General features: G+C 29.0%; 3 protein-coding genes across 5 annotated transcripts; 1 reads left to right on the top strand and 2 right to left on the bottom strand.

Annotated features, from left to right (window-relative positions):
- Nucleotides 1–3: 3 nt before the first annotated feature.
- LOC122497991 (transcription initiation factor TFIID subunit 1) lies at nucleotides 4–12,477 on the bottom strand. Of its 2 annotated transcripts, none has more exons than XM_043605453.1 (13): nucleotides 11,790–12,477; nucleotides 10,814–11,220; nucleotides 10,468–10,713; nucleotides 8,001–8,287; nucleotides 5,081–7,916; nucleotides 4,692–4,934; nucleotides 3,907–4,342; nucleotides 3,672–3,814; nucleotides 3,420–3,560; nucleotides 3,200–3,329; nucleotides 938–1,040; nucleotides 678–847; nucleotides 4–577 (listed from the first exon to the last, which is right to left on the bottom strand). In XM_043605453.1, the coding sequence occupies exons 1-13, from the start codon at nucleotides 12,151–12,153 to the stop codon at nucleotides 387–389; spliced, it is 5,697 nt and encodes a 1,898-aa protein (XP_043461388.1). In that variant the 5' UTR covers nucleotides 12,154–12,477; the 3' UTR covers nucleotides 4–386. The 2 variants fall into 2 exon arrangements, with proteins under 2 accessions (XP_043461388.1, XP_043461387.1); XM_043605452.1 differs by having other exon boundaries at nucleotides 4,692–4,949; nucleotides 11,790–12,476.
- Nucleotides 12,478–12,647: 170 nt separating this feature from the next.
- LOC122497988 (probable splicing factor, arginine/serine-rich 7) lies at nucleotides 12,648–14,542 on the top strand. Its single transcript, XM_043605450.1, has 2 exons — nucleotides 12,648–13,190; nucleotides 13,330–14,542. Exons 1-2 carry the CDS (start codon nucleotides 12,869–12,871, stop codon nucleotides 14,493–14,495), a joined length of 1,488 nt encoding a protein of 495 aa, XP_043461385.1. The 5' UTR covers nucleotides 12,648–12,868; the 3' UTR covers nucleotides 14,496–14,542.
- A 127-nt stretch (nucleotides 14,543–14,669) lies between these two features.
- On the bottom strand, nucleotides 14,670–22,511 carry LOC122497987 (probable cytochrome P450 303a1). 2 transcript variants are annotated; one of them, XM_043605448.1, is made up of 10 exons: nucleotides 22,427–22,511; nucleotides 20,767–20,852; nucleotides 20,422–20,673; nucleotides 19,907–20,351; nucleotides 19,474–19,654; nucleotides 15,776–15,884; nucleotides 15,530–15,710; nucleotides 15,291–15,408; nucleotides 15,066–15,204; nucleotides 14,670–14,926 (listed from the first exon to the last, which is right to left on the bottom strand). In XM_043605448.1, exons 1-10 carry the CDS (start codon nucleotides 22,438–22,440, stop codon nucleotides 14,742–14,744), a joined length of 1,710 nt encoding a protein of 569 aa, XP_043461383.1. In that variant the 5' UTR covers nucleotides 22,441–22,511; the 3' UTR covers nucleotides 14,670–14,741. The 2 variants fall into 2 exon arrangements, with proteins under 2 accessions (XP_043461383.1, XP_043461384.1); XM_043605449.1 differs by having other exon boundaries at nucleotides 22,398–22,438.
- Between the last annotated feature and the right edge of the window lie 63 nt (nucleotides 22,512–22,574).

The raw sequence follows: 22,574 nt of genomic DNA, 5'->3' as shown, positions 1-22,574 counted from the left end.
ACCTTTAAGGTGGAAAATATTTATTTCATCAAAATGGTGAGTGTTTATAATTACTCTCTCATAATAATAATACCCATTATTATTATTACCTTTTCTGCTATTATTATTATTAATTACGATTAAATCATTGCACGTAAATTATCATAATCTGATTATAATTATAATTGTTTATAATTTCCTAATTAACCCCTTAAAGAGGTTAAAAATTATAATTATAATAACCATTATAACAATGACTATTATTTGATCATAATTAACAATAATCGTGAATTTAAACTATTACTAATTGTAATTGTCGAAAATTACTGAGGATAAATTTCCAACGAGAATAATTTATGCAAAAGAAATGAAAATATGTACAAATAAGCCTTGATGGTAACAATGCACTAAAACCATAAATCGCCTCCATCTTCTTCATTCGACGGTGGCTCTTGTTTTTCGACGATATTTTCGTCTTCGGATTCCGATACAGCTAAGTCGTCTTGAATTTTACTCTCCTCTTTCTTTTCCCTGGCAGGCAAGCCAGCTAACAGGAAATCCGATGGATCGTAATTCGGATCAACATCCATACTTTCGTCTGTAATTTATTTAAAAATTTTTTTAAAATATAAATTCAAAAGTCAAAAGAAAAATTGAGCAATAATAAAATTTTTCAAAATTAACTTAATAAACTTTACCTTGCTGAAGAATCGGTTGTTGTTCTCTAGTATAAAATCCTACATTTCCTAATTGTACCATTGCTTCAGCTGCCTGTTGACTGTCGTCATCGGCCGGCATTTCAATATCTCTCATTTCGCTCATTGGGGATCCTAATCGATCTAGTCCTTGATAATTCACCTTTATATCGCTGTGAAAAAATTAAAAATAGAAAATTACTATCTTTGTAAATTAATTCTTTTTCAAAAAACAAACTGAAGGGAGAATAAATTTTATCTACCGATTTTCTTCCAATTCTAAATTCTCCATTTCCACGTGATCCGTTGGTTCTTCGCCAATAAATGGAACTTCGTCGAATTCATCCTCACTCGAACACTGCAAATCTGAAATTGAAAAAAAATATTATTATTTGTTAACCCTCTGTCAACGCTGACTTATCTCCATTCTAGCGCTTTTTAATGTAATTCCCATAGTCCCCACAAAGCGACCGAAAATTACTTCACAGGGCTCGAACCAGTCAAAGTATTTAAAAATACGGACTTTACGGACCAATTATTGAGTCAATAAGACAATAAGTCCGAGTCAAATAAGAGAACATTTTACTTAAAACTATAAATTCAACTTTTCATAATAATTAAAAATGACCGAGTGAATATTATTTTCAAGAATTTTTAACTAAAATTCCTCTTTAATTCAATTCATTTGTTTACAATATTCAATTTTATGAAATTTCAATTATTCGTAAATTTTTCAATTAAATATATATTAGAAAATAAAAACTTCAAATACTATAAAAATTTCAATTAAACTTTATCAAAAATATTAATTTCAAAATTCATTAATTTCTAAACGTTTACGCTATATTTCTTTTAATATTCAATTATTATCTAAAATTTTAAATGAAATTCATTTTTAAATTAATTTTTATTAGAAAATTCTACTAGAATTCAATTATTTAAATACAAAAATAAATAATTTATTGAGTAATTGAATGTTTCTTAAAGTTCAATTCCCATAAAGAATCGTTATCAAGGAATTTTCAAATATGTAATTGAATTCTATCAACGAATTTTAATAGAATTTTTAAGAATAATTACATTTTTCGAGAAATTCGATTAAAATTGTATTAAAAATAATTGAAATTCTGCAATGAGTTTTATTATTTATGAAAATAATTGAATCCCTAAGAAGAATTTTATCATTTTTGAACATAATTAAATTTCTGCGAAGAATTTTATTACTCTTGAAAATAATAGAATTTCTGCAATTCTAATTTGTAACTTTCCCAAATTAAATTTTTTTTCGTGTTTTTAACTAAACTTCTTACTTCTATAAATCCATTATTTATAATACTTTTTGATAAAGTTCTTTGAGAATTTTCAAATTCATTTGCTTACAATTCAATTTTTAAAATTCCAATTATTCGCAAATTCTTTAATTAAATAGGTATTTATTAGAAAATAAAAACTTGAAATAATTTTTAAAAAAATCCGCAATTACACTTTCTCAAAAAAATTAATTCATTGTTAGTTAAAAATATTAAAAATTCAAATTTTCAAAGATTTTAATTTGAAACTTTTCAAAAATTCAATTATCTTTAAAAGTTTACGCTATATTTCTTTTAATATTCAATTATTATATCTAAAATTTTAACTGAAATTCATTTTTAAATCAATTTCTTTAGAAAATTCTACTAGAATTCAATTATTTAAATACAAAAATAAATAATTTATTGAATAATTGCATGTTTCTTAAAAGTGAATTCTCATAAAGAATTTCGTCAATAAATTTTTAAATAAATGAATTATTTTGACGAATTTTAATACCATTTTTAAGAATAATTACATTTTTCGAGGAATTTGATTAAAATTGCATTTAAAAATAATTGTATTTCTGCTATGAGTTTTATTATTTATGAAAATAATTGAATTCCTAAAAAGAATTTTATTATTTACGAAAATAATTGAATGATTGCGAAGAAATTTATAAAAAATGTATAAATACCTAATTGCATTCCTGTGAAATTTTTATTATTTTATGAAAATAATTAAAAGTTTGCGTAGGATTTTATTAAATTTTTCTTAAATAATTAAATTCTTTTGGAAAATTTTATTAAAATAATTGATATTAAAAATCATTGAATTCAAGAAAAAATGTTTAAAATAATTTAAATTTTGCCAAGAATTTTATTAAAATTTTTAAAAATAATTGAATTTCAGAGAAGAGTTTAATTATTTCTAAAGATAATTGAAATTTTGACGAGAATGTTTAAAAAAATTTTAATCATAATTGAATTTCTGCGAAGAATTTTATTACTTTTGAAAATAATGGAATTTCTGAAATCATTTGCAATTTCTTTAAAATTCTCCAAATTATATCGTACAATTTACGAACTTTTCGTCTTTTATCAATCAAATTACGGACTTTACGGACCTTTTTTTTAAAAAAAATTGACTTTTACGAACTTGAAGCAAATTTATGGACCCTGTTCGAGCCCTGACTTCAAGATACTTTATTTTAGAATGTTTCGTAATTTTATTACCTTCGTCGAGAAGATCTTTCTTCTTTGATGGTCCGGCGACATCTCCTTCCAAGTCTCCTTCGACATCGACGAAATTAAAGTCGTCCAAATGAGATTTGTCGAACATATTCTCTGGAGAACTTGGTTGACTCTAAGATTAGTATTTCGAGAAAATTAATGAAAGAATGTTTGAAAAAATCAGAATCTGTCATGAAAATATAAAAAAAGATGTCAAATTTACCCCATGAAAATCAGGTTCTGCAATTGTATAATTGTCTTCATCGGGTCCTAACCACGAGGATGAATCAATATCCGCTTGTTCCATGGCTCGTTTTTGTACTAACGCAATACTATTTTCAATATTAGTGAGACTCTCGCCATACTGGAAAATTATTTTATTATTACTATTGCAGCTAAAGAATTAAAATACTTTTTCTTGACTAATTACTACAGTAAGTAAATTCGTTAATTAATGCAATTGGAAATTACTTACAGATTCCAAAGTAACTGTACAAATTTTAAGCATTGACTCGGCTTTCTGAGTAAATGGCGAATCGTCACCATTGTATCGTCGACAATTTTCTAGAATTTGCTCTATATCCCTCAGGAAACTGACATGATTATGATACTTGTGTGCTATACAAAAAAGAGTAAAATTATTTCAGAATTTGTAAAATGAAAAATAATTCTCATTCATTATTTTTAATGTGTTTACAAGAGAAACAAACCTGCAATTTTTCTCGAAATCGTTTCAAGATCCATTGGCTTTTTAATCACGTTGTAATAGTCCTTTACCATTTTTTTACTGACTGGCTTATGGAATGGCCATAAATCTTGCATTGATTTCAGTTTATTATTGACATCGCCAAGAATAAATGAAAGTGCAACTTGATCATTGTCGTCAAGCAATGGATTTATCGCCTTCTCAAGTCTCATCAATCGATCTTCTTTCTCTCTAAGTCTTTCAACACAAATATCCAACATTCGTTTTGCCGCAACTGTCAGTGAACTATTTCTTCCATTATAAATTGCCGAATTTTCTACAATTTGATTGACAGCCGCTAAGAATTCTTCACGATTACGATATTTCTTTTGTCGTAAATGATCTCTTATTGTTTGTAGATCCATTGGTTTCTCGATTATTTTATGATAATCAGGAACAGACTAAAAATGATAATAATAATAGTAAAGAAATTATCTCATTTTGCCGCTCAAAACTGAAATAGAGACATAAATTTATTTTTTAGTTAGATTATGTTGACAATTATCTTTCTTGTTTTACAAATAAAATTGAATTTGAAAATTGATTCATGAAAAGTTAATAAGTTTCTATTGTCTTGGTTTCGAATTTTCCATTATTGAACGAATTGATGCAAGAACCAAGTGTCCAGTGAATTAAAACATTTGCAAAGTAGAAAAATAATTGATAATTGTCAAACTAATCTAAGTAAAAAATAGATGCATTGTTTTTGCACGGCAGTGATTGTAAATGATTGTGAAATTTAAAAAATACCTTCGCATTGACAGGGAACAAAAATGGTTGTACATCCGGTAAGTCTCTCATTTCGTTCAAAATATTTTCGAGCATTGTCGACATTACAACAACAGGATCCGTTCTTCTTCTGTTCGCCGGTCTCTGTTGTCTCTTCAAATAATCACAGTGATCGTCGGCCGTTATTCTTCTTCGTTTCTTCGAATTCACCGCATCCTTTGGCACTTTCAGCAGCAATGTGCGTTTCTTCATTTCCTCTGCGTGCTGAGATTCCAAAATCTCAATTTATTTCATTATTAGTATTGTTATATCGTACATTTTTATCCTTATTACTAAGTAATTGCAGATTTAAGAAAGAATAAAATAGAAAATTTGATTTTGAATGAAAGAAGAAAATGAGGGAAAGATACCTTTATTAGTTTCGAGGATAATTTAACCTTGGTTCCATCGACATTGACAAGGTCCTGATCATCCGTATTGAGTTGCTTCTCGATCTCCTCTTCCTGCTCCTCGGTCATTGCCACATTCACTGGAGTTGCAGTTGCTGTACCATTCTGATAAAGGGGACAAGCTTTATTAGTACGCATATGCCCTACGTTACCGCAAGCACCGCATTTAACTTTAAGATCTGGTTTAAGTTTAGGTTTTTTACGTCTAGGAGTTGTGGTATCTGATCTAATTGATTTAGGAGTAAGTGTAGAAGAAGGAAAATTTGGAAATGGAAGGATACTAGCATTGGATGTGAGTGGTGTACTGGAATTGCTTCGATCGAGTAAAGGCGCCGAATTGAATGGTGTATTCGAATTGCCAGCCAACATTTTCTCCCTCTCCTGATTACGCTTTATTCTTCGCAATTGTTCCTGAATTCTTCGTTTCTCACGCTTCATCTCCTCCTTCTGGGCCTCGTCCAATATTGCAAATTGCTTAATAAACGATTCGTCTTTGGAATTACGAATTTTCAGGTAGGTGTCAATTACTGCCGGCTTACGGACAATTTCAATTCGAGTGAATTCCTTACCCTCGGGATTGCGGAAAGTTCGGTAGATTTTTAGTACACGACCTGGTTGGGCACTCATGTTATTAACTGGTGATTCGTCCTCGTCGTCTTTTTTCTTATCGCGATTCTTTTTGTCCTGCTCTTGATTCTCGCCCATCAACATTTTACGTAATTCGTGTCGCTGTTGCTCCTCTTTTTCGAGTGATAATTGTGTGCTTGTCTTTTTATTCGACAGCATGTTTTCGATGTTTTTACCCATTTCTTCAATATCGGAACTGTCTTCCTCGGAACTTTCGCCTTCGTCGGTACTGAGTACTTCATAAGAGGCTAGGACACGATTTTGAAGATCGAAAATACGTTGACATTCTTCTTTGTAACGTTCCTGATGTTCTGCGATTGAGAAACGATTACCACGGGAGAATTTTGTCATTACTTCCTCGCCCGCTTTGGCCTTTTCGGTGGACAGTGTACGTACGACGTCGATGACTTCCCAACGGGAGAGTTTTTTAATCTCCTCCTCGGGAACGCCGAATTTCCTCAGCAATGCCTTCGCGTTGTTTAGGGACAATCTTCTGAGATCGGCATCGGTACCGGTGACGGTTCGTTTCGGTTGCGCCTCCTGCTCCTCTTTGCTGATTGTGGGCTTATTCGGAACGCGAACGTATGAGAAACCTTCACCACAACCGGTTGGATCGGCAGGACCCGCGAGTTGTAATAAACATTTGCCCTTCATTGCTTGAATATAGGCCCGAGTTGTGTTCCACGGTGCAACCTTTACCTCGTCATCCATTTTCAATTGCATTTCCTCATCGTCATCATCTTGCGGTGTGAAGAGAAACTTCTCCCCATAACCCGCGTCCTTTAATCTCTGTTCAGCTGCAATGAGACTAAAATACGCGCAACATTGTTCAGGCGATACCATTGCACGAATTTCCTCCTCCGACGGTAATCGAAATTCCGGTTTGATCACCCACCAATTTGAGTCCATGCCCGTACGCTTGAAATCGGCACACAATTTCAATCTCTTTCGAATACTGCTCTCACTGTGCGAGGGGAATGCTTTCTTAATATCATCCATTCTTATTCTTCTCGGCGTGTCCATTGATTTCCAAAAGAGGCGATAGATGAAGACCTGAAGAAAATCACGTACAAAGATATTCGCTCGTTTTGAATTTGGACCCGGCACTTCGTACAGGGGACACAACTGTCCAGCAACAAAGACAGCGTCAATTTCCCGAATGTGGTACTGATGACGTGTTCGTATAACCAGAAAATCGGAGAAGGGAATTTTGTGCTCGTAAATTGGAGCTCGATACATATTATTCTCGACTGCTTGAATGCTTTGTCCAGGTGTGAGAATACCGAGGAATGGACTCGTATGAGCGTAAGCCGTCTCCCCGTATTTATATTTCTGCGGTCCATGATCTTTACCCGCCTTTCGTTTGTAATAGTTCTTCATTTTCGAACACATACCAACTTGATTGATGAGCGGTGGATGTTCCTCGGAGAATTCAACGAGAACAATTTCTCCATCGCGACCAGTTAAATCCTCGGGTGTTCTCATGAAGAATACATCACCACCACCCGAAGCTAAACGCTCTTGCTCGCGTTGTTTCGCCTTCTTTTTAATGTGCTTCAACAGAGGCAAAACGGCATGATGACCAGGAAGAGCAAGTGGTCCGTGACTGAAACGTCTCAATGGGGGACGATGGAAATTTCTTAGACGCATCGGTCCCATGTAGGTTTGAACAAAAGGTGCTCGAAGTTCAACAACCGGCGTACTGTGTTGAATAATATTTCCCCCACCGACTTTCAATCTCAGAGTCGTCTCCGACGATCGTGGTAGATAAAAGGTGTCATTCGAGATATTGAATGGATCCCGATCTGGCGATTTCGGCGGAGGCGGTGGTGTATCCTCCTCGAGGACATTGATAACACCAGCTTTTCCCAACAAAAGTTTACTCTTCTTTACATGCGGATGGGGGATTTTCACTTTCGGCTGACGTCCATGTTCCTTGTGAAGCAATGCCGGATCAATATCGTCCGGTATTCCAAGGACAATATTCTCATCATTTGGATCGAGAGTCAAGATTTTTGGTTTTGGTATTTTTTTCATACTCTCCGCGTCCCAGATAATTTCATCCTCCCAAAGGCCGTAAACGAGTTCTTCATTTTCCACGGGAAATATCGAGTACCACGTGTCATCGTAATTTTCCTCTCTTATTTGCTGAGCACCCTTCGGTAGTGGCCTGAAAAATATTTTTAGGAACATTTGTAACTTTCCAAAAATAGTTTAAAATAGTTTAACATTGTGAAAAAGAAGACGAACGTACAATTTATTTTTCTGTGATGGTGCCATTATTTGAGTGGCTAAACGAACATTTGGTGCAACCGGAACTGGAGCTCCTTTTCCCGGTTGACTGAAGGCTTGAGCCGTTCTATTACCACTCGATGGAACCCAACCAGCGGCATTATTTTTACTATTCAATTTGTGCATTACTTTATGTTTTATTTCCTCCCCATTCCATACGACGTCATCTTCCCAACGCAGTTGTGAAACCATTAAAAACGCATCATCGGCGAATTTTTCTTCTACAGCTTCTTGCTCTTGTGGTTCTTCCTAAAATTATTATCAAAAATTTAACAAATAAATTATATATTTATATAATATTATTTGAGTTCTTTTTATCTTAATTAAAAGTTTCTGTTTAATTAATTGTAAAACTATTGACATCCCTTTTTGTATTTTCATTTTAAAAATTACAAACATAAAATAAAATTTATTTTTATCATTTTTACCTTGACTAACAGTTTCTATTTAAAAGGTTGCAGGGCTCGGATCGTCTTTAAGACTCAAAAAAAGTCGCTTTAGTCACATAAATTTACAACAAAAGTCACGAAAAGTCGCATAAAATTTGCAAAAAAGTCGGAAAAAAGTCGCATGAAATTTTAGAAAAAACGACAAAAAGAAAACACAAAATTGTCAAAATTTTTTTTTCTTTTTTCCTTTTCTTATATATTAGTACTTTGTACGAAAGGGCGTTTTTTATTTTGTAAGCCCGTTGATACTTGAAATAAATAAATAAATAAAATTGTAAAAAAAATCACATTTCTCGACAACAGATACATTAATATCAAACAATCCGGAATAAAATTTTTAAAAATTTAATAAAATTCATAGCAAAATTTTAATTAGGTATTTTTAACATTTTTTTAAAATTCTCTTTAAAATGTCAATTATTTTTATAAATAATAAAATTCTTCTCCGAAATTCAACTATTTAAAAAAAATTTTAATAAAATTTTTCTCTGAAATTCAACTATTTTCAAAAGTAATAAAATTCTTCGCAGAAATTCAATTATATTCAAAATTTTTTTTTAATTTTTCGTCAAAATTTTATAAATAATAAAATTCATCATAAAAATTTAATTATTTTCAAAAGTTCTGATAAAATTCTTCGCAAAATTAAAATTATCTTCAAAAGTACGAAAATTCTTTACAGAAATTCAATTATTTTCAAAATTTTTTTTAAAATTCTCCTCAAAATTTCAATTATCTTTGTAAATATCAAAATTCTTCTGCAAAAATTCAATTACTTCTAAAAAAAAATCTGTTAAAAATTTCAATTATCCTTGTGAATAATAAAATTCTTCTCTGAAATTCAATTATTTTTTAATAAAATTCTTGTCAAAAATTCTTCGCAGAAATTCAATTATTTTCAAAATTTTCTTCAAATTTCTCGTTAAAATTTTCATTATCTTCATAAATAATAAATAAAATCAAATATCTTCAAAAGTAAGAAAAATCTTGGCAGAAATTAAATTATTTTCAAAATTTTTTTTAAAATTCTTCTCAAAATTTCAATTATTTGCAAAAGTAATAAAATTCTTCGCAGAAATTCAATTATTTTCAAAATTTTTTTTACATTTCTCGTCAAAATTATCATCATCTTCATAAATAATAAAATTCATCCTGGAAATTTAATTATTTTCAAAAGTTCTGATAAAATTCTTTGCAAAATTCAAATTATCTTCAAAAAGTTAAGAAAATTCTTGGCAGAAATTAAAATATTTTCAAATTTTTTTTTTTAAATTCTCCTCAAAATTTCAATTATCTTTGTAAATATCAAAATTCTTCTGCAAAATTCAATTACTTACAAATGTTTTATGAATTTCTTCTCAATAATTCAATTATTTTCATAAAAAATAATTAAAAGTTTTTTTCTTATAAAGTCTTATAATATAAAATATAATGATTTTATCACTCGGTCATCTTTAATTATTATAAAACATGAAGACATCGATTATAAGTTGTTTAATTTCAAAAAAAGGTTTGAATTTGAATCTTTTGAAAAATTTTAATTCCTAATAATAATTAAATATTTATTTAAAAAAGAAGTTATTGATGTTTTCGAAAAATTTGAAAGAAATTTGTAAATAAATGTAACAGAACATTTTATTGACTCAAACTTTTTCCTTTAAATTTAAAAAAATTTTTAATTTCAGTTGCATTTTACTAAAAAAATCTCGAAAAAGTCGATTAGTCGCATTTTTTTTTAAAAAAAGTCGAAAAAAGTCACATAAGTGGAAAAAAGTCGAAAAAGTCGTACAATCCGAGCCCTGAGGTTGATTAAAAGTTGACCAACTTTCTATGGTTTTACACAATTAAAAAGAAACCTTGTCTTATTTTCATTTAAAAAATTATAAACATAACCTAAAATTTGTTACTTTTAGGAACTTTTCTTCGGAGTACGACACAATTATATAATTATAATAATAATAATAGGGAAAATTTTCATACTTTTTCGGCCATTTTAAAACCATAATTAAAACCGTCCCCAGTTTCTGGCACTCCGAGAATATCGTACCAAATTTGTGCAGGACCAAAACGCCAATCGGCAACTTTTGGACCCATATCACCATTTTCGACAAATTCACCAGACTTTCCGGATTGCTCCTTATCTTCGACGGGCTTTAACAATTTTTCCTCATCATCCGAACGAAGGTCGCTTGGCGATGGTTCTGCACCATATTGCATAACCCATCCCTTGAAAAAAAAACATTTCGTCGTCAAAAATATTCAATTTCTTAATTAAATATTAAAAATTCAACCAATGAATATAGAAATATAAGAATAACAATTTTACTTTAAATTTAGCTCTTCTTGATTCCTGATCAGAGCCAGAATCGGAGTCCTTGATCTCTTGGTGGCGTTTCTTTTTTCTACGCTTTTTCACTCCTCGCCAAATTTGTGGCAAACTGCTTGGCTTCCCAGGACCAAAGAGTTTGGAAAATCGTAAGACTTTATTTGCACGAAAATCGGGAAACAATTCGGTTACATCAACATTGGCGTATTTCGATGGAAGCATTGATGCGAGAGGGGTTTCCAATTTTCGTTTTCGAACAGCTTCTGCTTCCTCGGGAGTGAGAACTTCTTTTTCATCTGGCAATGGTGGTGGTGGCATTAATTGTGTATCGGATTTATTAACCGGCTCTTCGTCATCTGCATCGTAATCTGTATTTTCCGATCGCTTCTTCCCCTCAAACATTTCGTCTAGAAAAAAATAATAATCTTGTAAAACTCACAATATTGTTTATCAATATCGTTTTCGTCTCTTTTCACTTTAATCAATTTATATTTAATTTAAAGATTAATATTAATTCTGTAGTTTGACTCTGAGCTAAAACTTTTCAAAGTTGGTACAAAATAATTGTCACCCAGCAACAGAAAATGTAAACAGAAAAGAAAATGAATTTAGAGGAAAAATAATTGGTAGAAAAGGGTCGATAGTCTAAAAATACTTTTTTTAAACTCAAAACAGTGAATACAATAATTTTATGAAATAAAAATAGGTTAAGATTTATAAATTTTTAAAATCCTTTCCTTTTTTAATTTGTTACATTCTTGCGGGGGTATTTCATTTGAAAATTTAAACGGCTCACATTTTTGTAGGAATATTAAAATTTTTATTCGATTTTCCTTTTTGTTTACAATATACAAAAATCCATTTGTGGAAGCTTCCTAAAATATTTTGTTGTAAAAAAATGAGATCGGTATTGAAATAATATATACAACTAGTAAAATAATATCAATATAATCAATAGAACCAAAGAAAAACATACTTGTATTATCTTCACAATTATCTTCGGCTAATTCGTTAATATCCGAAAAATCAAAAGCTGTTGGTGATTTTTCCTGATAATCTTCATCATCTTTATCACTTGTAACTATATTGTCTCTATCATTGTCCTTCTCCTCGTTTGTCTCACTTTCATCGTCGAGAGATTTTTTGGTATCAACATCATCCTTCAACATTTCTTGTAAAAGTGAACTTATTCCAAAATGACTTAAAGAGGCAAGATGTTGTTTTGCCTCGGAATCGAGAATATCATCTTCTAATTCGCCATTTTTATCGATGTTTCCAAACATGAAACCAGTCATGTTGATAGAGCCATCATCCCTATCGTTCTCGTCGTCTGAATCCATTTTCTTATTGGTTAATTAACTTACTGACAACTTGGTGAAATAGACTTAGATAATTATCACTCTTTTACTCGATAATTTATAATTGTTATTATATTTCTGTATATATTATATTAGAGGTTAGGAAGTCTTCCCAGTCTTTCCTTTCCTCTCTCCTTATGTTTAAGTTGATTCACATTCTTTACCTTTTATTACTTTACATTTTAGTATTCAGACATATAAATTTTTATATTGTTTAAGTCTGTAAACAATAAATTCTAATAACAATTGCATACTTTGATACAGACGTCAACGCACCAAGTCCACAAGTCATGAAATAAAAAATTAAATAGTCCGCACTTTGCACTTTTGAAATCGACTTTAAGGTATGGTTTACAAATTTCGTACGGTTTTTACGTAAGTTACCGTTAGAAATGATGTATTAATAATTCCCGCCATTAGTGGCGCTGCTGGCGCAGGTACATTTTTGTTGATGAGTTTGAACGTCTAACTTATTTGGTCTATGGACCAAAGCCGTATAAAGCTGTTAGTGAGCGTGTAGTGTTATAATTATTGAAATAAATTAAATTAATTTCTACAAATAATAATCATGTGAGTCAAATTTCGTTATTGGAAAGTTTGAAACTTGGTTTATAATCAAAGTACAAGTTTTCAAGTACCGATAATAGAGAGGAGTCATTGAAAAACGTTTTGCATCGTAAAGCTAACCTCGTTAAGAATGGCGGTCGGTTCAACAAAAGTTGTTCAGGTAACAAACATTGCACCCCAAGCGACCAAGGATCAGATGCAAACACTTTTTGGCTATCTCGGGAAAATAGAAGACATAAGATTATATCCAACGATTCGAGATGTTGCAGTGCCGGTTCAGTCGCGCATTTGTTACATTAAATTCCACGATCATGGCTGTGTTTCTGTTGCACAGCACATGACAAATACTGTTTTTATTGACCGTGCTCTAATTGTCATTCCATATCAGAATGGAGATATTCCTGATGAACAGCGTGCTCTTGAATTGACCAACAATGGTACAATTGTGCCAGGTATGTAGCATTTCCTTATCGTATTATTTACATACTTCTGATAATTCACGTTTACAAACGCAGAAAGTTAATACTAAGGATTCTATATAGATTAGAATTTCTAAGAAATAGTGAAAATCTAAATTTTGTCTTTTTTTAGGTCTTTATCCATCGGAGCCGAAACTCCCTGCAAATGTGGTGAATGCCATCGAGGGAATTCCGCCGAACCATGTCATCACGACTGTGGATCCAAAATTGGAAGCGAGTGGACTGCAAACATATCCTCATTTGCCCGGACACTTGGATAGTCGGAGAATCGAGGAAATAAGGAGAACACTGTTCATAGGCAATTTGGATGTATCGGTAACGACAGAACAATTAATAGAATTTTTCGGTAATAATAATGTGGAAGTAAAGTATGGAAGAATGTGCACCCGTGAATCAGACACTGAACATTACGCATTAATTGAACTTACCGAACAGACCTCAATAATCCCGGCATTAAAATTAAATAACGAAGTGCTGGGCGATAAGTCCATTAAAATAACACACTCGACCCAAGCGATATCGAAGCCCGAAGCTAAAAGTAACGAGGCAGCACAAAAAGAAATTGAGGAGGCAATGTCACGAGTTAAGGAAGCGCATAATTTAATTTCCGCAGCTATTGATCCAATGATTGGTGGCATGCTATCGAAAGATAAACGTAGTCGCAGTGGTTCACGTGGAAGGAAGTCACGATCACGTTCACGTGGTCGTTCGCGACGTTCACGTTCCCGTAAACGTTCACGCTCCCGTCACAGACGTTCACGCTCGAGGCATCGTCGTCGTTCCCGTTCACGTTCAAAACGACGGTCACGCTCCAAAGAGCGTCGAAGAAAATCACAATCACGCCGTCGTAGCAGTTCCCGAGGTCGGCATCGTTCCCGCTCACGTTCACGACAACGAAGGTCGAGATCAAGACGCTCACGTTCACGATCCAAGGAGCGCAAGAAGAAATCACCAAAACGACAACGCACCCGATCACGCTCCCGCACACCACGCAGTAAACGTTCGAAATCAAGGACAAGGCGTTCGCGCTCCAAGTCAAAGTCAAGATCCTCAAAATCAAAGTATTCCGAGAAATCGAGAGACAAGGACAAGGATCATGGACGCAGCAAGGACAAATCCGAGAGCAATGGAAAGAAGAGCGACAGTGACAAGAGCGAACGTAGTGAAAAAAAATCCAGTCGTGATAAGAAATCCGAAAGGGAATCAAAATCCGACGATAAATCCCGCGCTGATTCTGAATATCGCGATAGCAAGGAAAGACAAGGCTCTTCAGATTAAATTAATTTGTTTCCTTAATCGAAGCGCTGAATTGTGTGAATTTTTAATTAAATATTCCATGTTTCTTTTTTGGAGAGAAAAAAATCAATTGTAACGAATTAGTTAAGTAATAAATATTAAAAACAACTTTTTTCCGAAACAAAACAAAAAAAAGTGATTTTAAATCCAATATAGTCAATTTTTAACAAAAAAAATCTTTTTATTTATAAATTTGTGTAAACTAGAAATTAAGATTTAACAACAATATTAGTTACGTAATGTCACTAACGCTCTGTATGGCAATGGTCCTGCAGTGACACCGTCAATAAATTCACTAGAAATAGGCTTCTCCTCGCCAGGAACAACTGAGAATGTGAATTGAGATAAGAGTGTTGCTACCATAACGAAAATGTTACTTTTCGCAAGAACTTCACCCATACAACGATGTTTTCCTAGAGAAGAAATAATTTTTTTTTTTTTTTTTGGAAATAAATATTCAAGTTAATTTTGTCTCTTTTTTTCAAAACTTAATAATTACTTTTCTTTTTTTGATTTCAGTTTTACATAATAGCAAAGCAAAAGAAATATTACCGAAACTAAATGGTAGAAATTGTTCCGGTATGGCTAATTTTCCTTCATCGTCGATAAATCTTTCCGGACGAAAAGCTTCGGAGTCATCCCAAAAATAATCCATTAGAACTCGATTGAAATTAACGACAATCATCGTATCCTGTAAGAAAAAAAATTTAAAGATGGCAAATTTCAATTTAATTAGTTTTTGTTGAGAAAAAATTTATTTGTAAATTTTCTCCTCACTTTTGGAATTCGATGACCCAAAATGTATGTGTCTTCGATTGCTCTATGAGGAACATTCATCGTTTTTCCCATAAATATTCTTAAGGATTCGTAGACTATTGCATTTACGTAAGTCATTCTAAATTTTCAAATAAAAAATTTTTAGTAAAGTTTTTTTTATAATTGCAATATTCTAGTATTTTTGAATATAAAATATAATCAAAATTGAATAATTTATGATAAATTTCCTTTCAGATTACCTTGATTTATCATTTAATGTTGGTAATCTTTTGCGTGACGTTACTGAGTCTATTTCATCTTGAGCTTTTTTTTGCACCTCGGGATTTAATACTAAATATAAAAAACAAAAACCAATTGTTTTCGATGTGGTTTCCGATCCGGCCATGAATAAATCGACACAAATTGCCAAAAGTTGTGACTCTGAAAACAAGTAATTTTTATTTTATAATTTTTCTTTTTTTCTTTTTCTCTTTTCGTGCGTTTACCTGAGAAAGTTTCATTTGACTTTTCTGATTGTAAAACTTGTAAATAGGTGTCCATTAAGTCTCTCGGTGAATTAGGATCAAATGTCTCTTTGTGATTTTGCAATTCAACCTGAAAATATATTTATTTTTTATTAATTTTATTAAATGATACAATTCTTCACAAAACATCAATTATTTTCAAAAATTTTGGTAAAATTCTTTATGAGAATTAAAATGTTTTCAATTTTAATTAAATTCCACAAAAAAATTCAATTATTTTCGAAAATTTTAAATAAAATTCATAGCAAGATTTCAATTTTTTTGATAATTTATGAAATATTTTTTTTATTAAATACTTTGAAAAAATTTTTTAAATTATTTTTAACAATGATGATTAAATAATTCAAGAGAATTGAAATATTTTTAAAACAATTTTAATTAAATTCCTCAAAAAAATCCAATTATTTTCCAAAAATTTAAATGAAATTCTATTTAAGAATTAAATTATTTTTAATACAGGCCTCGGATATTATGATTTTTTCAACTATTTTCAAATAATGCGACTTTTATCGACTTATATTAAAAAAATTGCGACTTTTTCGACTTCCAAATTTTGCGACAAAATACCATATTTTTAGTATAAATGCTGCAACTTTTTTCGATTTTTACGAGCAGTATAAAAAATAGCTGTAGATAAATTTTTCGAAAATTATTTTTGAAAATTTTTTCTAAATAAATTTTTGAAATATAGGGGAGAGTGGGGCAAACCGGACCTCCTAGCGGTTTTTTAACTCTTGTGACTAAACGAATCAACCGATTTCATTTTTCGATGGCTTGTTTGAAAGATCATTTAATTGCGCAACTTTTTTCCCAGAGACACCTATACTTTATCTTTTATTGTTTAGTTGCTGTGTTAACTTTAAAAAATTTTGCAAACGGTCCGGTTTTCCCCACCCCCTGGGGTAAACCGGACCGTTTGGTTTTTTATTTATAATATTGCATTTACATAATCTACAATAATAAAAAACATAAAGAATCATGTAAACAATGGTTGTAGTAATGAAAATAATAATACGGGATTGAATTTTAATTAAATAAATATTTTTTTAAATAAAAAAATAAAAATGTCTGTCATTATCAGAGAAACAATATTAAAGGGTCCAATTCTCATTGGAAGACAATTATTTTTCATTGTAAGTAAATATTTTAATCAAAGAAACATTTTATTTAAAAATAATTTTTATGAAACTTTAATTCAATGGAAATATCCTACGGCCGGTTTGCCCCACCGAAAACGGTCCGGTTTGCCCCACAGGCCCATTTTGAGAATAAATGTTTGTCAAAAAGAAACGCTTTGCAAATTCATCAAAGTTTTTGGTGGTAAATATTCCTGAGGTGTGTACCTTCAAAACCCAAGACCTAATATTTGGAAATATTACACGATTTCCTCAGAATTTCCTTAAGAAAAAATTCGTAAAAGTGTAGAAAAAAACTAAAAAAAAAACTTTTGCTCCCTTCGTCGCACAAACGCAAGCTAAAACTGTCAGATTGAAAAAATAAGGTATACTAAACATGGTTGTTTTAAATTTGTAAACAACACTTCTTCCAATTTCGCCACTTCGGAAATATTGAGGGGGGTCCGGTTTGACCCACTCTCCCCTACAATTATTAAAAAAATTTTGAATAACTGAAATTTAGTAAAATTAATTAAAAATAAATTTAATTATTTATTTTTTAAAAACTCAATTATTTATTTGTTTAATAATTTTTTTTTTTGCAAAATTTAATTATTTTAGGGAATTTTATTAAAATTTGTTGCAAAATTCAAATATTTTCATGAATTTTAATAAAATTTTTGTCTAAATTCCATTTTTTTATGAATTTTTAAAAAAATGTATTGCAAAATTTAATTTTTATCAGGAATTTTAATAAAATTTTTGTCTAAATTCAATTTTCAGGAATTTTTAAAAAATTTATTGAAAAATTTAATTATTTCCATAAATTTTAATAATAGTCTTTGCAAAATTCAATTTTTCTTTGGAATTTTATTAAAATTCTAATTCATCTATAATTTTTAATAAAACTTTTTGCAAAATTCAATTATTTTCATGTTTTTTAATAAAATTTTTGTCTAAATTTCATTTTCAGGAATTTTATTAAAATTCGTTGCAAAATTCAATTATTTTCATGTTTTTTAATGAAATTTTTGTCTAAATCCAATTTTCAGGAATTTTTAAAAAATTTATTGCAAAATTCAATTATTTTCAGGAATTTTAATAAAATTTTTTTTCTAAATTTAATTTTAAGGATTTTTTTTTAAATTTATTGAAAAATTCAATTATTTTCAGGAATTGTAATAAAATTTTTTTTCTAAATTCAATTTTAAGGATTTTTTTTTTTAAATTTATTGAAAAATTCAATTATTTTCATAAATTTTAATAAAACTCTTTGCAAAATTCAATTTTTTCTGGAATTTTATTAAAATTCTAATTCATCTATAATTTTAATAAAACTCTTTGCAAAATTCATTTATTTTCAGAAATTTTATTAAAACTTTTGCCAAATTTAATTATTTTAATGAATTTAATTAAAATTCATTGCAAATTTTAATTGATTTTTAAAGATTGTACTTACTAAATTTAAATTATTATTTAAAAAGATTTTATCAAATTTCAATTTTTTAAAAAAAATTTTTAATTGTTATGTAATTTATTGTAAAACTATTGCGTCTTTCAAAAATTATTTAGAAATATTTCTAAAAAGTTAATTTTACGATTTTATTTATTAAAATTTTTAAATATATTCTACCTTAATATCTTTAAAAAGAAAAATTAACGGGTTTCAATTATTATTGTAAAAAATTGAATTTTTGTATTTAAATAATTGAATTCTTGAAGAACTTTCAGAAAAATATTAAAAAGTAATATAGATATGTAATTGATTTAGAAATGAAGTTTAGTTAAAAATTGTAGAAAATAATTGAATTCTTTTAAGGGTTGTAGTTTTAATTTTTAGAATTTTTTAAATTTTTTAAATTTTATTTCCTGGTAAAAAAAAGAAATAAGAAGTATTTAAATATTTTATTTAACAAAATTATACAATTTTTGATTAATTGAATTTTGAAATCAGTGAAGAATCAGGGAAATAGAAAATAAAATATTAGTGTGACAACACTAAATTAAATAATCGACTTTTTCCACTTTTTTTTCTATTTTTAATCGACTAAAGCGACTTTTTTTGTTCGATAAAGTCGATCTGAGGCCCTCCTGCTGTTAATACAATTTTAATTAAATTCCTCAAAAAAATTCAATTATTTTCGAAAATTTAAATAAAATTCTATTTAAGAATTGAATATTTTCATAATTTATAACATTTTTCGCAAAAAATTAATTACTTTAAAGAATATTAATATATACCAATATAATTCAATTATTTTCAAAAATTTTGACAAATCGCTTTATAACAATTTACCTATAAATATTTTTAATGCAATTATTTTGAAAAGTTTGAATAAATTTTTTTTAAAGAATTTAATTATTTTAGATTAAAAATAATAAAAGAAATATTTTGAATTGAAATTTTATAATTAATACTACAATTTATAATTTTTATTGTAATTAAATAATTATGATTAACTAATCGAATCTAAGCTAATAGTGATTAATATTGATTCAATCCTATAATAAAAAATTACTTAATATATATTAAAAATTGCAGACCTTAATAAAATGCCATAATTCTTGATGAGTTTCTAAAAATGCTTTATAACCGCTTGCTTTAGGTGCAATGTATCTTAGAAAAGGAAAATGACCAAATGGACTACCAATCATGTCAATTTCGCCAAGAAGTTTGTTAAGAATCCTCAAAAGATGTTTCAATGGTTTGTCATCCGTGTTGTATCTACAATTTTTTCAAACGGTTAAATTTCTCTTTTGTATGAAATGACAAATCCAGAAAATTTAAAAAAAATAAACAGAAATAAAATAAATAAACGCAGGTAAAAATTAAACAGAAATAAGAAAAAAAAGATTCAGATAAAAATCCAAAATTAAAAAATGATTGCAAATATTTTTTCTAAAATTAGAATTGAATTCTAATTTCGTATTCTGTAATTGACTAATAATGAAATGAATTTTTCAGCGCAAATTTTACCGTCTGCCGGCCATCATTCGCCAAAGTGTGTTCAATACGGGAACACCAAAAGCATCATGCATTGAGATAACAACACTCTTCGGTTGTGAGAGTCTGCGAATTTCCTCATAGTCCTCGGCTTTTGCATAAACATTCTCCAATTTCATTGGTTTGAATTTTTCTTTTTTCTCCACTGTCATTTCCATTTCGTCAATTAATTGATAAATTTGTCCATCTTTTGATTTTTTATTATTATTGTAGGAGGAATTATTGTTATCATTTGACAAGTTGTCACGTGTACTGGATGTCGTCCTTCGAATAAGCTTCTTGAAATAATCAGCAAGATGTTGTGCCTCCTCTTCAATCAAAGTTGCCATACTTGTCTTTCCAAAACCAAATTCACGCAAATGACGCACTACAAATCTTCGCTGTTCATTCCATAAATTCCCATCCGTAAGAATGAGACCTTCAAATATTGAATATTATTAAAATATTAAAGACAAAACTCATAATAATAATAATAATAATTTTCTTACCGAGTCTTTTGCCGAATGTTCGAACTTCATAAACGGGACCAAAGGGTTTTCCATCGCAAATATCATTTAAACACATTGATCGCATACTTTCGAAACTATTTAATACGACGATTCGATCGACTCCTATTTTTAATCCCACTACAGGGCCATATTTTTTACTTAAAGTTGTGAAAGTCGAAGCAAGGGATCCAGTTTCTTTTCTTAGTCGTTTGACTTCTAAAGCTGATCCGAGAATCGGCCACCATCGCGGACCTTTGTTTATTTATGGGAAAATAAGAAATAGAAATTTAGAATCTAATTAATTGAATAACATTTTTTAAAAATACAATTTCAAAAATAATTTACCTGGTGGATATCCGTGGGGTTTTCGTGATCCCAAATAGAAAAGTAGTAACGTCACAATAAAAAAAAGAGTTGCTGTTAAAAAAAAACTAAAGCAAATTTCAATAATTAGTCAAAAAACAAACATTTTTGCCAAAAAACTTTACATTAATTATTAATATTTATTATTACTGTTTTTACTAATTATTAATATTATAATATTAACAATTCAAATTGTTTACATTAATTGTCCTCGTTAACCAAAAAGATTTTGTTACTTTCCTTTCTTTGAAATAGAAGTACTTTTAATAACGTTTGGAAAAAATTTTCTAAATTATATCTTTTAATTAATAATTATCATAGTTAATGATTTTAAATTAAATTTGAAATTGAAATTAAATTTAAAATGTAAATTAAACTTTAGTAAAAGAGTAGAATTTTCTGTTTTATTTTCAAAATTTATCAAGTTGAGAGTTATTTTGTTAAATTTCAACAGAATTTAAATATTAACTTAATTAATTTGAATAATTTGATTAATTTCAAATTAATTAACATAATTTTGAAAAATTTTGTGGAAATAAAATAAGAAAAATTTTTTATATCTTGTCCTCATGTAAATAGATTCAAATAAGTTGATTGGATTTAGTGTAAACAAGAAAAAAAAGAAAAATTGCATTGCAGAATGATTATGACTTTTTTAACATAATATCAAATATATGTAATTCATTTAAAGATGTATATTTAAATATTGTAAAACTTTTCCATTCTCTGTTTCAAAGAAAGTGAAACGTATAATCTCATTGGTGAAAGTTGTATACGGAAGGTGCGTGGTTTAGAGACCGTCACTTTCAATCTTGTATCATAACGAGTTGCGTAATTTTACACATCTTATTCTTTCTTTTTATTTATTTTTTTTTATTTTGCAAATTATTTTTAACTTTTTCTTATGTATTTATTAGTCATCAATTTCTCTTTATTTAAATACCATTTTTTAAATTATTTCAACTTTGTATTTGTTTACAAATTCAACAATAATTTTTTATTTATTTTGAAATTTGTTTTCTTTTTGAGTAGAAAAATAAAATGCAAATGATATTGTTTGTTAGAATTGTAATTATTTGCAAATTGCAATTAATATTTTTCAAATTTTTTCATTAATGTTATTTTCCTTCACACTTTTTGGTGGCTCTTTAATGATATTATTTATTTTTCGAGGAAATAATTTTAATAATTTAAACAATTCACATAAATTTTTCGTATGTTGGTAAAAATTCGATCAATATAAATAGAAAATTGAATGGAATTTATTTCGAAGAAATAAATAATAACTTTTACGTAAACTAAATTATAACTCGATTAAGTTCATTGTATTTTTATGTATATTATTTATACCCTACATTTATATTATTTAAAATTATAATTATATTATTTATACATTTATATTACTTTAAATTTTAATTATGTTATTTATACATTTATAAATTTACAATTTATTAGTTTGGACTGAATTAAGAAAGGAATATTTGAGAATATTATTGTTCATTTAGGAATTTTTTAATTAGGAAAAACACTAATTATGATAATTAAATTTTATTTTTATATAGAAATTATGTCACACTATTTACACAATTTTTTTTCACAAAATTATAACTCACGTGTTACAGATTGACCGGGATTATTTTACCTTATTTCCCACATGATTAGTCGACGAGTATGTCTGCAAAACTGTCTGTGAATTGTGGTAAACCATGCATTTATCTCCGTTCTTGCACGCGGATGCTGTCGTTGAGTAGGGAGAAGGTATGTTTATATTTTATTCACAAAAAGAAAAA

Source organism: Leptopilina heterotoma, unplaced genomic scaffold (genome assembly GCF_015476425.1).
Source record: "Leptopilina heterotoma isolate Lh14 unplaced genomic scaffold, ASM1547642v1 Lhet_14, whole genome shotgun sequence".
Lineage (NCBI taxonomy): Eukaryota > Metazoa > Arthropoda > Insecta > Hymenoptera > Figitidae > Leptopilina > Leptopilina heterotoma.
This window is presented reverse-complemented; position numbering and strand designations above follow the sequence as displayed.